Raw genomic sequence first — 13259 nt, forward strand, 5'->3', positions numbered from 1 at the left:
ACCTCTCTCAACATTACCGGCACTCACACTTACTTTGACTTCAACCATGTGTATTGGCCTTAATACATAGAACATTATTTCAGCAGATTAGGAGTTGATTACCGATGTATCCAATTAATTTATCGATTGCAGTCTCCACTGTGAGCCTTCCCTCTTGCCTTCTCAGTCTCAAGAATCGAAAATTGTGTGTTTGCGTGTGTGCAAAATACCCTTGAATCTTTAGCCAAAGGTTAGGCGTCAAGAGACCTGTATCCTTTTAAGATGAATATATATGATTTTGACAAAGATGGCTCAGCTTGGTCAACAGATAGTAGAATTATGATGGAATATTTTCTTTTTTTGTAAACTGTTTCTCCAGACCAGGCCTATGTTTGATGTGTCCTAAGCTTAAGCCCCTCCCCTTTTCAGTGAACGAAGACAGATGTAGACACGCCCACTTCTATAACTCCATTCTTTCACCTTCCAGCCTCTCCACACAGCTCCCAACCATGCTGCTGACCAGCTCTGACTCTCCTGACCAATCACTGCAGAGGAGGGGCGAGGTTTGGGTTGGGGTGAGTGGTCAAGCAATTTAGGTTCAGTGCTAAAGAGCGTAGCTGCAAGTTTAGAAGAGAGACATCAAGTGTGAGGCTGCCAGACTCAGTGGGGGGTATGGGGCAAAAGTGATGAGTCTTGAACAGAGATTACCACGTTTTGGACTACTCTGTACGGTGACCACAGGCCTGAGTATATAAGGTCTTTCTCCAAACCACTCCTCTTGGGTTGCTTTTGCAAAGAAGGGGCCTGCAGTTGAACAAGGGTTTCAGTACGGCCCCCCATTTCTTGTTTAGTAGGAATGAGAAACCACAAACAGAAGGGGAGGAGAGGGAATTTATTTTTTTTCTTTTCTTTTGATTTCGGTTTTTGTTTTACTTGTACAGGGGTTAAATCGCTGTATTAAAATATGTAAGGTCTTATTTACATTCTCCTGGTTTGGTTACAGAAACTAATAAAATAATATGCTGTAAAAATGAGCTGTGGTTGGGATGTCAGTTTTTTGGTTTTGAGGTAATAAGTTCATTAAAATACCTCTGTGCATGTATGCAAAACGGAAGAAAAGCAGACTTTTTAAATCTTTATTTTCATATAAGTTAATACACTTCCATAGCCACAAGATTCCAATCTTAACATCTCAAGCAGCACCCAAGTCTTTCCAAGCTAATTCAAAAGAGAGAAGGGAAAATGTTCAACATATACAGAGTTACGATAGCATGATTACGTAAGGATTAGAGCATGTACACAACAAGCAAAGTTTTTGATTTTTAATGTTGCATACCTCTGTACAATCTATCAATCAAGAGGCAGGCCTATTGTAATGAATTGTATGCCATTATATTTTCCCCCTTCCTTGAATTGTTCAGTGCCGTGTAAACAAAAATGACAAGACATTACTTAAAAAGTAGAAAAATAATTTCTCTATTAACATGTTAAGTGGACAAACTCACTGAGGACGTAAATGTGGCCTCAATTTATTAAAAACCTGGTATACTCTATATCCATTTTGGAATTTGTTAGTCAAAGGAATATCTTTTATAGCATTTAAAGATGCAAAAATAGAAATTGTTTTAATGTGAAGATGTGCAATGTTGTCACTGGTATGTTTACTGTCTGTTGTCTTGAAAATAACAGTCTATATAGAAGTCTGTGCTTAAAAGAATATGATCAGGAAAATTTTATATTTGCTGTATTCATTATATATATACCTACTGCTGGTGCTAGGAATAATGTCATCAGCATAATTATAGTTGATTCTTGTCCAGTTGTCTATCATTGTCTTGAATTCCAGTAAATCCAAAAATAGCTGTCCCTCCAGATGGTAAAATATTAAAACATTACAAAATGCATCTATAAGCTGGGTGATATGGAAATTTACGCTGATGTCTTCACTTTACTCCTGCTTGCCTAGTCTCACATTATAAGATACCATGTAAAAGCTATCCCAAGCATATAGCTTTCTCTGCGCTGGGTTGTAGTCTACCATGCTGTTGTAGCGATAGCGGTTTTTGAACGGCACTGAGATTGTTTTACCCTGGCTGGTTGCGGTGTCATACATGTAATTTATGGTGGTGTTTGGTGAGGTGTAACTAGCAACAGTGTACAGCTTGCCACAGATCATAAAAGCATTAGCCACGGATGTCTTGCGGATTTTAGTCTCCCAGGTGCCCTTCACCTCCAGGTTGTGAGGGTCCAGCTGGGAGATGACAATAGCACCCTTGGCTTTGTTGGTGCTGTATATGGCCCATAGACCATTCTCATCTATTGCCAGGTCAATGTCTGTGTACCCTCCCCAGGAGTACGGGAATTGGCCATGGAAGCCAGCATGGGGAAGATCACGGCGGGCAGCAATACTCTCAGAGAGTAGATCGTATTTTAGAAGGGTGCGGCTGAGCCTCCGTTGGTAGTACAAGGAGCCTCTGTACATGGTGGCGCCTGTGCTCTCCATAGATTCTGGCAAGAGGAGAACTTTAGTGGGGAAGCCACGTGACAGCTGGTCCATGTTTTCATAGCCGAAGAGTTGACGCACTTCAGACCCTACAGCATCTATGCGCCACACCATCTCTGGACCATAAGGTTCTTTAGCTTCTGGGTCTTGCATCCAGACACCGTATTTACCAGCAATGCTGTCAGCCTTGCGGTGCACCTCAGGCTCTTGTACCCACACCAGATCACCACAGCCTGAAAAATCAAGAGATTGGACAATTGTTGGAGAACCAAATGATTTTAACATGAGATTGCACATGGAACCAGTGACAGGTTGCAAGGAAATCCCATCAAACCAAAATCTGCTAAAGGTGAAAGAGAGGACCCCTTGTCCTACCATTCCTTTGAGTGTAAAAGATTAGAAGCATAACTTACACTTTCCTAAAATACCCTGTAAGAGAGAGGTACTGGGGGAAGGGATGGTTGGCAGAATTCAAAGGACTTCCTGGGAACAACCTGAACCTTGATATCTTTGTTTAGAAACATGGTCCTATCAAGTGATTCGCATTACCATTTTGGAGCCTTACTAAACATGTACAGCTCCTTTTATAAACTAGATTATTTTAGACGCAAATGAATTGGTAAAAATAGCAGTATTTGTGTCCGTGCTGTCAGCAGGAATGAATACTATGTGCACAGTGTCATTTTTTTCAGGCAGCTGAGATGTAGGGGCATGATGTATTTATACATCAACATGCTTTGACAGTGTCGGAGGACATTTACTGGATCGTGTCACTTTTGAGTGAAAGGCTAGGTGTGACTCACCTGAGATGTCCGCTGGACCTTCCCGATTTGGGGCAGAAACCTCAGTGACTACAGCCGTCAGCTCCTGGTATCCAGGATTCTCGTGATGCCATGCTGGATCTAGGAGAGCAAGAGGACAGAAATTCACATACTCCAATTGAGACGTGCTTGTGAAGGTGTTGAGGTCTACATTTGTCAAGCCTTCACTGTAAGAATGGCAACTAGTGACCATGACATCACAATCAGAATATCAAAAGAACTCCTGTTTGGAAGACCATTTCCATTGTGCAGTATGGAAGGGGGTTCATCTATTATGGTGGTGCAGTTTGTTCTCTGCTAGTGTAACTTTACCCTTGTTACTCCATACCTCTTAAACTGCTTTTGTCTCCTTGTGTGTTCCCAGGCCTCGATACTAGGTATGAGAGTGCAGGTCCTAAAAGGCAAAGACACATGATGCTGTAATGGTCTAGGGATGTTTACGGTACCTTAATTGCAGTCTAGAGAAACCAGATAATGTGAAGATAGACTGGTTAAAAAGAGATAATCAACCACTGGTATCCCGGAGTGCCATAACGAAAGTCTAAAGTTGAGTAGGGCTTGGTATTGATCCTGAGTTGCCTAAGAGAGGTATGTTGCATGGTTTTGGGGGACTGGCAGCTCTACTGACAGTCAGGAATCTAACAGAAGGAAATAAACAGCCCTGAGTAGATTCCCAGCTGTCCCTGAGACTCCAGACCTCCCATTACACATCCGAAACTCAGACGTGCACTCCAACAGTGTGCAAATACACACTCCCTGGTTAACAATCTCAAACAAAAACCGAACATTTTTAAAGCCAATGGGTGTCATTTTCTGATGTAAAAATATCAAACAGTGGAAGACGGTTGAGAAGGGGTAACTTGTTTGAAATTATGTACGTTTGATTGGTCCCAATAAAAATGCAAAACGGACCTGAACAACTCGCACTTACATTATCCCCACTCCCTTCGTTTTATTGCCAAGGACTAAATGACCTCTGTTAGGCCCTATGACAAACTATGGTGCCACATTATCATTAAAGTCTGATCATGTGCTAACATGTTTACAGGGTTTTATAATGGCCCAGACTACACTTTGAGACATGAACATCTGGAAGCTGACTTTGATTGATTGTTGTGACGAGGGTTAAAAAGGGCTGCTGCCGATGATAGCCTGCTCAGACCTGCAGTGGCAGGGTCTGTAGGTACTGTCCTTTATCCCTATAATCAACACATGCTCATGAACACAGGCCTATGCGTCACTACAAGACAACAAAAGCATGTAATTCCCAAGGTTTGTTTGCAGGTGTTTGTGCTTATCTGTATAACATGCCTAATGGATCCCGGAGAGATCAAGCAGAACTTCAAGAGCCCTCTGGACCAGCTGGTAGCGTGTTGCAGGCTAATTTATTTGCAAGAGCCGTCCCATCTAACATCTTGAAGACTTTGGAGGGTTTTTTTTTTTTTGTAATGTTTAAATGCTTTTGGGTTTTGCAACTCTAGGCTGTGAAGCAGATGCCAACGCTTATTATAACTCTAAATGAGAATTCCTTTCATTTAAAATATCCAAGGGAAGATTTCCAAAACAGTTCAATCTCCAGAGGCAAGACATCAGGATTACACATTTATAAGTTCGTACTTAATGACGTGACACTGACAACATCCACATGGCCGAATGGCACAAGGTTCCTGATCTTTTTTCATTGCAAGGACTGTTTGTGTTCAGCTTCACTACTGTCATTTTTCCTCATTAAAATGTTTTACACTTAAATAAATAGTCCTTTTGAAAAATTATACATTTTAAACAATGTACATTCACATAAGATAAAGATTGTAGTCATCAGTACCCTAATACTTAATTAAAATTGTGCATTGTGCAAAAAGTGCATTTCTACAACAGCAACAGTACCTGGAAATCTTTGCTTTTGCATGACACTACATTCACACTGCTAAGTGTCCAAAACAACAGGGCAACATAAACATGTATTATGGGCACCTTTGAACCTTGCTATTAGCCAATGTAAATAAAGCTTTTATACCCACTGCTAAATTACTGTTTATTCAGCCCCTTTCTGAGAGTGTACGTTTACATGCTAGGATATTTATGGTGCTAAAGGGACTGTAAACCTGCAAGAAAAACACTGAATCCAAGAGGGTGAGGATGTGCAAGACAGATGGCCTGTTTTCTTTTTAATCTCAAAGAGCCAGAATCGGTCTTCCTTTTGCAAAGAGGGTCTCCACAGTCCACTGCTTCTCTCCTCTGTCTTATTAAACTCCATCTTTATTTTTCATGTTTACATGATGTATGGTGCAGATGTGAGGAGCTGTGGTGCTGATCACAGGTATCAGTGTGAGAAGTAGAACAGATGGCAAATATGGCAGGACATGGAAAAGAGAAGCTGGTGGGGAGAAATATATAACCTTGATAAAAGAAAATTAATTTGGGAACTTGAGGTGGACCACAGAACTGTGGCATCATACTCTACATCATGCTAGCAACTTGGCTGCTTGCCTAAATATTATTTTTGTTAACATGTCAGTAAAGCTTAACCGTTTTTAAGGTACAAACACTTGCACTAACAACTCCAGCTGGGATCAGTTACCCCTGACCTCCACCCCTCCTCATGCAGCATCCGTCAGCGGTCTGCTGGGAGCTGTCAGTAAGACTTTACTGCTGAGTATTTGCATAGTACTTATGTTTTACTGCTTCAGTAGCTTGCCCCAACACCCTCATGTCTCTCTTGCTTCTGTTGCCCTGATCTTGCTATGACAGGGGGTTGTCACCTAGTTCATCTTTGATCTAACTATTCTGTTCCCTCCTGCTTTAAAATGAACACAATGACCTGCTCACCCAAAATATGACTCACACTTCCAGGCAGATATAACTATGGAAATGCACACATAAACCGTATGAGTCTTTTCCATGGTGCCAGTGACTGGCATGCCAATTTGCTCACTCCCTCCACCTTCTCAGACACCACACCTATTTACTTGTCTCGGTTCAGTTGTTCTAAACATTTTAGTAACCCAGATTACAAGTTAGTTTACGAAAATATGTTCACAAACAACATCATGCAGATAAAGGTTTCCATCATTACCAGTATTGGACTGTATAGTAACAAAACAAAATAGGTATTGGCAATCTTTCACACTTTATTATGAATGTACACAATGTCAGAATTTTTACCTTTATGGGTACAGCGACTTTTCACTGGGACAGTACCCTCAAAGGGACACCTTTGTACCTTATTTTCCCCTAAAGAATACATTTTAGCATCGTAGAGTACTAAGGTAATTGTATGCACACTTATGGTACCACTGTGAAACAAGGTACAAAGTTGTCGCTTTGAGGGTACTGCCCCAGTGACAAGTCGTTGTACAATTTCTGCAAATTTTGTCTAGGAATGCACAACACAAATATATAAGGTAGGGAACATTTGGCTAACCATAGCCAAAAGACAATTTGGTGCTTGGTTGTCAGTACTCACCTGATCCTGGTCTGAAGCTGTTGTCTTTTTGGGGCACTCTTGGAGGAGGTTGTTGCATGCAGGGTCTGCTCCTCAACCTCTCAGCCTCCTGGCGGAGCTCTTCCAACCTCTGCTGCAGGTCCTGAACCTGTCTGTCCAGTTTTTGCTTCTCTCTCTGGAGCTGGGCGTTCTCCCCCATCACCTGGTTGTATGCATCCTGGAGGCCTGACTGAGATCCGGAGCCCTGTGACGACTCTGACATGGCTTCCCCTCCTACGAGGCGGGCGACCAGCGCCTCTAACAGCCCCAGGCGAGATTTCAGGGCCACCATCTCGGGACTTGAACCTGCTGATGGACAACTGACCTCTGTAGGGCTGTCCACCATGAAGGTGTATTGGCAACGTCCACTGCCGGCATTTGCCCGGCGAAAACTAGCGCTGCCCTGAGAATGGCTGCCCATCAGCAGGCAGGAAGCCCACAACATAGCCAAAAACCACATGTTAAGCTGGACCACAGATACCTGGAAACTTCTTTCTGTCTTTATCTGATGTTCTTCCTCCAGGAAGGTGGTTTTCGCAGAGGTGAATCTACTCTTTCTGTGGATCACTTGTCTGCCCTTTCCTCTTTAGCTCCGGCACTAATCTATTCCTTCCCTTTTACCTCACAAGTGTAACCAGAGCCGCTCACTTCTCTGGCATCCACTAATGACCTCTCACCTGAGTCTATTCAATCTTCCGTTCCCACTGACTTTCTCTCAGTTGAGGGACTGATTGGAGCGCCTCGTTTTGATTGGTGGTTGATGTCTCGCTTTGATGTCTGTGATCCCACAGTTTGTGTCTTCAGGTCTGGAGGCAGTTTCTCTGAGTCCAGGCACATTACGCTGGGACATATTTATACAGTCAGGGAGGAAAAGGAGGGAGGGAAGGAGCGAGAGAGACTGAAAGAGGGACGGAAGAAAAGGAGGGATGCTATGTGCTTGACGGATTGCCCCAACAAAAAGATCTTTCCAGAGTTCTGTATTTGCCACCTCCTCTTGGAGGGCATATCAGAGCATGTGTGGGATGGATTGTGTACTGTTTGTTTAGCTTTGTGTCTAGGAATGCAAGGGCGACCACAGGTGAACACAGGGGTTTTTGTCCCAGTGTTATTTAATTTTCCCACTGGGTACTGTAGTGATTACTTATGTAATGTACCTAACAAACGAGCTAAGTGTGTGTGACAGTTTCAGAAGGTGACTACTGGGGGAGTGCATACCTTTCTGCTGCTTTCTAATTTGGGTGTTGCGGTGTATGTGGACCTATCGGTTTGCTACTGGTGATTCACAGCCAGGGATCTCGCTATGGGGAACCCAAGACAGGCTGCTAAGAGGGGGAGTCAGTTTGGATATAGTTACCCCTACCGGACAGGCTATGGGGGAGGTCTGCAGTGTTGGTTTACATGTGGCGTTTAGCTAAAGGGGTCAGAATGTGATGCAAACAGTAGCAGAGGTCAATGCTTGTTTGAAATGTTACATGCTTGATGATGGCATTTGTAACAGATCAATGTTCAGTCTTCAGAATCAACATGCTCCCTTGCCCATTTCTCGTTCTGTCACCAACCTTCACAATCCCTTGATATTTAGTTTTCTTTTTCTCATCTACTTATGACATGCAACTGCAATTTTCACCCCTCTCCTCTCCACAGTTCATCACCTCATTTTCTCTCAATAAGTCTGTCACTTGTTTTTGTTAGATTGCTTCGTAAACATTGGCTCAAAACACCTTCACACTCATTTATCTGTAATATGGCACAGATGGTTCAGGACTGGAATCGGTCTTCATGGTGGCCATTTGTTTTGTTTTGTTTGTGTTTACATGAGATGTCTGAATTTCTTGCCCAGCTAAGTCTTCTGTGAAATTTAGTAATACAAATACCTTACTGGTACACACTCTTCCTTGCTTCTGAGGCTATGTCCACACGTACACGGGTATTTTTTCCTTCTTCCGTTTTTAAAAATATCTCCGTCCACATGAAAACAAAAGCATGCTATGAAGCACTGTCGAGAGCATGCCAAACCAACAGGTGGCGATATAATCTCAACCGTAAAGCCATGTTGGCCAATCAGAAGCCTGAAAAAGTTTCCAGTAGGCGGAGATAACAGCGTGTGCTCCGACGTCACAAGCCAAAATCTCCGGTTTCGCTGTCTAACACTGCAACCAGAGTTTTTGAAAATCTTCACCCTGGCAGGAGTTTTCAAAAATGTTCGTTTCAGTGACCTGGTGCTGCGTTTGCGTGTGGACGAACGGCCAAACCGCATAGAAAAAGCTGCGGTTTTGAAAACACCCGCGTTCGTGTGGACAGGGCTCATAAACATTCTTTCTTAAAGGGATAGTTCACCCAAAAATGAAAATGTCTGTCTTTAATTACTCACCCTCATGTACCTGTAAGACCTTCGTTCATCTTTGGAGCACAAATTAAGATATTTTTGATGAAATACGAGAGCTTTCTGACCCTCCAGACAGCAACGCAACTGACACGTTCACGGCCCAGAAAGGTAGTGAGGATATTATTAAAATAGTCCATGTGACATCAATGGTTCAACCTTAATTTTATAGTTACAAGAATACTTTTTTTGTGCAAATATCTTATTGTATAATCTGTCAAACTTGTTTTTGTGAGATGTTTTGCTTGAAAAGTGCATGAGGTCCTAAAATCAATGCCACTTGGATGTTGTTATATAATGTTATGTTCATCAGTCTTAAGTGGGAATGCAAGTTTTAACATCTTATTTTTGTTTTCAACACCTTTGCTTGCAACCTTCTGGCCATTCTTCAGGACCACCATCAGAGCTCTCAGCTTTATTTCATCTATTACCACATCAGATTTATGGGAGATTGCAGAAAACAGACATTTACCAGAAACACTGTGTATTTACAAGACCATGCTCACAAATCATGTCCAACTAAATCCTTCATGTCAAATGCACAATCTATGGCAGTAACTGGAGATGCTGTCTTTGAAGGATGGTGCAGAATCAAAGCCTACATTCCTTCAGTCAATGCAATTCTTTAACATTCTCTCCACCTATCCAGTCAATATCTGCAATCCCACTTATGTCTTTTACAAACATAGGATTCTGGATTTATGATAGCTGTCTCAAAAGAGCACAAAACATATCTTGTGGGCCTTTTGTTTCTGAGTATTGAAGAGATTTCCAGCAAGTTCAGAACTGTAGATCTGCAACAAGTCTTCAATAGCATTTATTGACTGTGCAACTATACATACATCTCTCCATTCACATGCACGTTCCAGTCTCGCAAAAGTCTGAAACAACATGCAAAAAGGACTGTAAAATGTCTGTTTGTGTTTGTAAAGGATCAAAGCCTGATTTGAGCAGGATGCACACACACAATTAAGACATCTTGCCTGAGGAGTGAACGGTAGAACCTTAGTTATGTAACTAATCGCTGACATGAAGAGCATCTCTCATTAAAGACTGATTGGGGAATTTGCTGACACAAAACAGAACAACGTGACACTCCAACAACATGCAAGTTAAATATTTCCATCCATACATGCACAAAACATTATGATATCATGAAATCAAATCATGCTTGGATCAGAATTGCAAATTTTACCCAGACTTAAGCAAGTTAGTCAGAAACCACCAACACCCTATAATCACATAGCTGATAGTGATGGTGATTTTTGCACCTGCAAAAAAATCTAGTTTTTACTTGCACTGAACTTTTCTTTTCTGATACATTACGACTTCACTGGAAGTGATGAGCCACACAGGGATGGGGGAGTATGGGAAAGCCTTGGATACTGCGTGCTCACTGATATTTCATCTACTACTACAGTACTTTTTGCCTGTTTCTGTCCAATGGTCAGTACAGATAGAGTTAAGCTGTCTGCCATGAACACATGGAAACCAGAGTGCATGACTGAGATGAGAAGAACAGACAAAGTTTTTAAAAATGCAGGAAAAGAGGGATAAAAGACTGAAAGAAAAGCAATTCAGTGTGAGGAATGCAATGATACTTAAAGGGGAATGAAAACAGACCTAAGAAGTCAAACTCAGAGCTGGTGTTTGAATGAGAACTTTTAAGGGCTGACCAGGGAGTTGATTTTCAACTTTAAAGACGGAAATACAATACATTGTGCGTGCTATAAAAATACTTTAATAATAAACCATAAATGTGAAACAAAAATGTGAAACAGGGATGCTGGTTTGAGCTGGTCCTTTGCTGGTTTAAGCTGGTCTATGCTGGTCCTTTGCTGGACCAGCATAAACCAGCAAAGGACCAGCATAAACCAGCTCAAACCAGCATCCCAGCTTCAAAATATACCTAACCAGCATATGCTGGTTTTTTCAACAGGGAAGTCATGAAAACAAGAGTTAAGGGCCATTCTGTGGAGCCTGTAAGTATTTCAATGCTTGTGTTCACTCACAACATTTTTGTATCCTCTCCCAAAAGGATTGGGTTCTCCTGAGAAACTTTGCATTCGCTCGCAATACTTTTGCGTTCTTCGGAGAAACTTTGCGTTCGCTCGCAAAAATATTTGATCCTCTGAAATTTTGCATTCGCTCGCAAAACTTCCACGTTCAGAGAGTTTCTTGGGGAAACTATGGAGGCCCGTTTCTGCCAATGAATTAAAAAAAAAGGTAATTGTGACTTTTTTTCTCACACTTGCGAGTTTACATTTATTAATTCTGACTTTTTTTTTCAGAATTGCGTGATACAAACTCGCAATTCTGACTTCTCACAATTCTGAGATATAAACTCACAATTGTGAGTTAAGTCAGAATTGCAAGATGTTAATTCGTTCTTTTTTTTCTCAGAATCTTTTTGACTTCTCAGAATTGTGAGATGTAAACTCGCCATTGCGAGTTGTCAGAATTGCAAGATACTAATTTTCTCAGAATTTAACTTTTTTTCTTTATCGTGATATAAACTCAATTCTGAGGGGGAAAAAAGTCCGAATAGCAAGATAAAAAGTAGTCATTTCAGTGGCGGAAACAGGCTTCCATTGCAGACAGCACAAAAGCATGGAAATATAATTTTCCCTCCAAGCTCAATTTTTTTTCTACTACTATGTCCACTTAGGGGCTCCATACAATTCACACACACAACATGTTTTTTCATTTAAATAGTCAAGGCACAGGGCAGTGGAATTTAAAAAAAATAAGTTTTGGAAAAAAAAGTTGGACTTTTTGTAACTTGAGCACTGCCTTTTTAGAACGGTAAACGCTTCAAAAGAAGCGAGTGCACAACAGTTAAACGCGTCTGTTTTAATGCGTTCTGTGTGAACAAGACCAAAGAAAATGTTCTGATAGGCAGTGTTTTTGTCATTGTCGAGTCTTGCTTGATAAATGGCTTCTCACTGTAATCCTGTCAAATCATGCCTGAATTGAAGACACCTCAATTCCAACGCAATGAATCAGATCAGATGAGATGCCCTTTAAAATCACTTTATTTAAATGCAAGATTATTTCACAGTCTCCCAATGGAAAGCCAGTGCTGACTTGTTTAGGGAATAGATATTTACAAATAAATATAACAAAAAAAAAACAGTCAGTAAAATAATAGGATTAAACCAAGTGTACAGGTGTGTTCAGGTCACCTTCAGCAAGTCAACCAAATCATCATCACACACAACTATTACATTACTGACCAATACAAGCTGTTAAAATTACACCAGTGAAGATAACTACAATTTTTACATAAACCATTTTACAAGCATGATAAACTGTTCATGATAAACTTCATATCAAAATAACCAACTCAACAGAATTAACCAGTCAATTAAAACTTTGTAGCCAAATATGCAAAAAACATTACAGCAGGTAATAGCAGCAAATATTAAGTAACATTATGCCCAATGTTTTCTCCATGTTAAAACTTACAGGAGTCATACAAACAGATGATGACATCACAGGCATGGCGCAGCGTAACGTCATCAGGTTTCCTGTTTGGCCCCACCCACCTGAGAAAACAGTATTTCATAGACCTACCTATGTTGGAAATGGATCCAGTTGAATTGTTAAACATGGGTAGCATGGTATAAGCAGAACGGCTCTAATGTCTAATTAACTATTAAGAGGACATCGAAATACCACCAGAATGCAGAGCTAAAATTTTGAATCAATGTTTCATTGCGTATAGTAAATCTTGAATTTACTGAATGCATATACAACAAAATAACCATTGTGTTTGTGCGCATACAAGAGATTGGTCTGCACCAGTGTTGTGCCTTCATTTTGAGAGCTTGATACGTTGAGTTGTCGTACACGCACAAATTTAACTCTGCCCCTGTTTGTTATGTTTCCAGACCCTGCCAAAACAGGCAAATACAGTGGGCAGCCCAACCCTGTGCAGCGCCCCCTCTGGTACGGAGGAATGACAGCAGAAAGATGAGGGAAAGGAGGGAGGAAGCGTACATCATGCCTCTAACCTCCCAGCCAGACACTAGCGATACCGCAGGATCACAGGAACTGCAAAAAAAAAAAAAAAAAAAAAAAAAAAAA

The 13259-nt window shown here is 41.2% G+C and overlaps 1 protein-coding gene across 1 annotated transcript; it reads right to left on the reverse strand.

Moving 5' to 3' along the window:
* Positions 1-878: 878 nt before the first annotated feature.
* On the reverse strand, positions 879-7617 carry LOC107712866 (myocilin-like). The gene is made up of 4 exons (XM_016518234.1): positions 6770-7617; positions 3632-3697; positions 3286-3384; positions 879-2715 (listed from the first exon to the last, which is right to left on the reverse strand). Exons 1-4 carry the CDS (start codon positions 7245-7247, stop codon positions 1928-1930), a joined length of 1431 nt encoding a protein of 476 aa, XP_016373720.1. The 5' UTR covers positions 7248-7617; the 3' UTR covers positions 879-1927.
* Positions 7618-13259: the final 5642 nt, after the last annotated feature.

This window comes from Sinocyclocheilus rhinocerous, unplaced genomic scaffold (assembly GCF_001515625.1).
Source record: "Sinocyclocheilus rhinocerous isolate Xijiao unplaced genomic scaffold, SAMN03320098_v1.1 scaffold478, whole genome shotgun sequence".
In the NCBI taxonomy this organism is placed as follows: Eukaryota; Metazoa; Chordata; class Actinopteri; order Cypriniformes; family Cyprinidae; genus Sinocyclocheilus; species Sinocyclocheilus rhinocerous.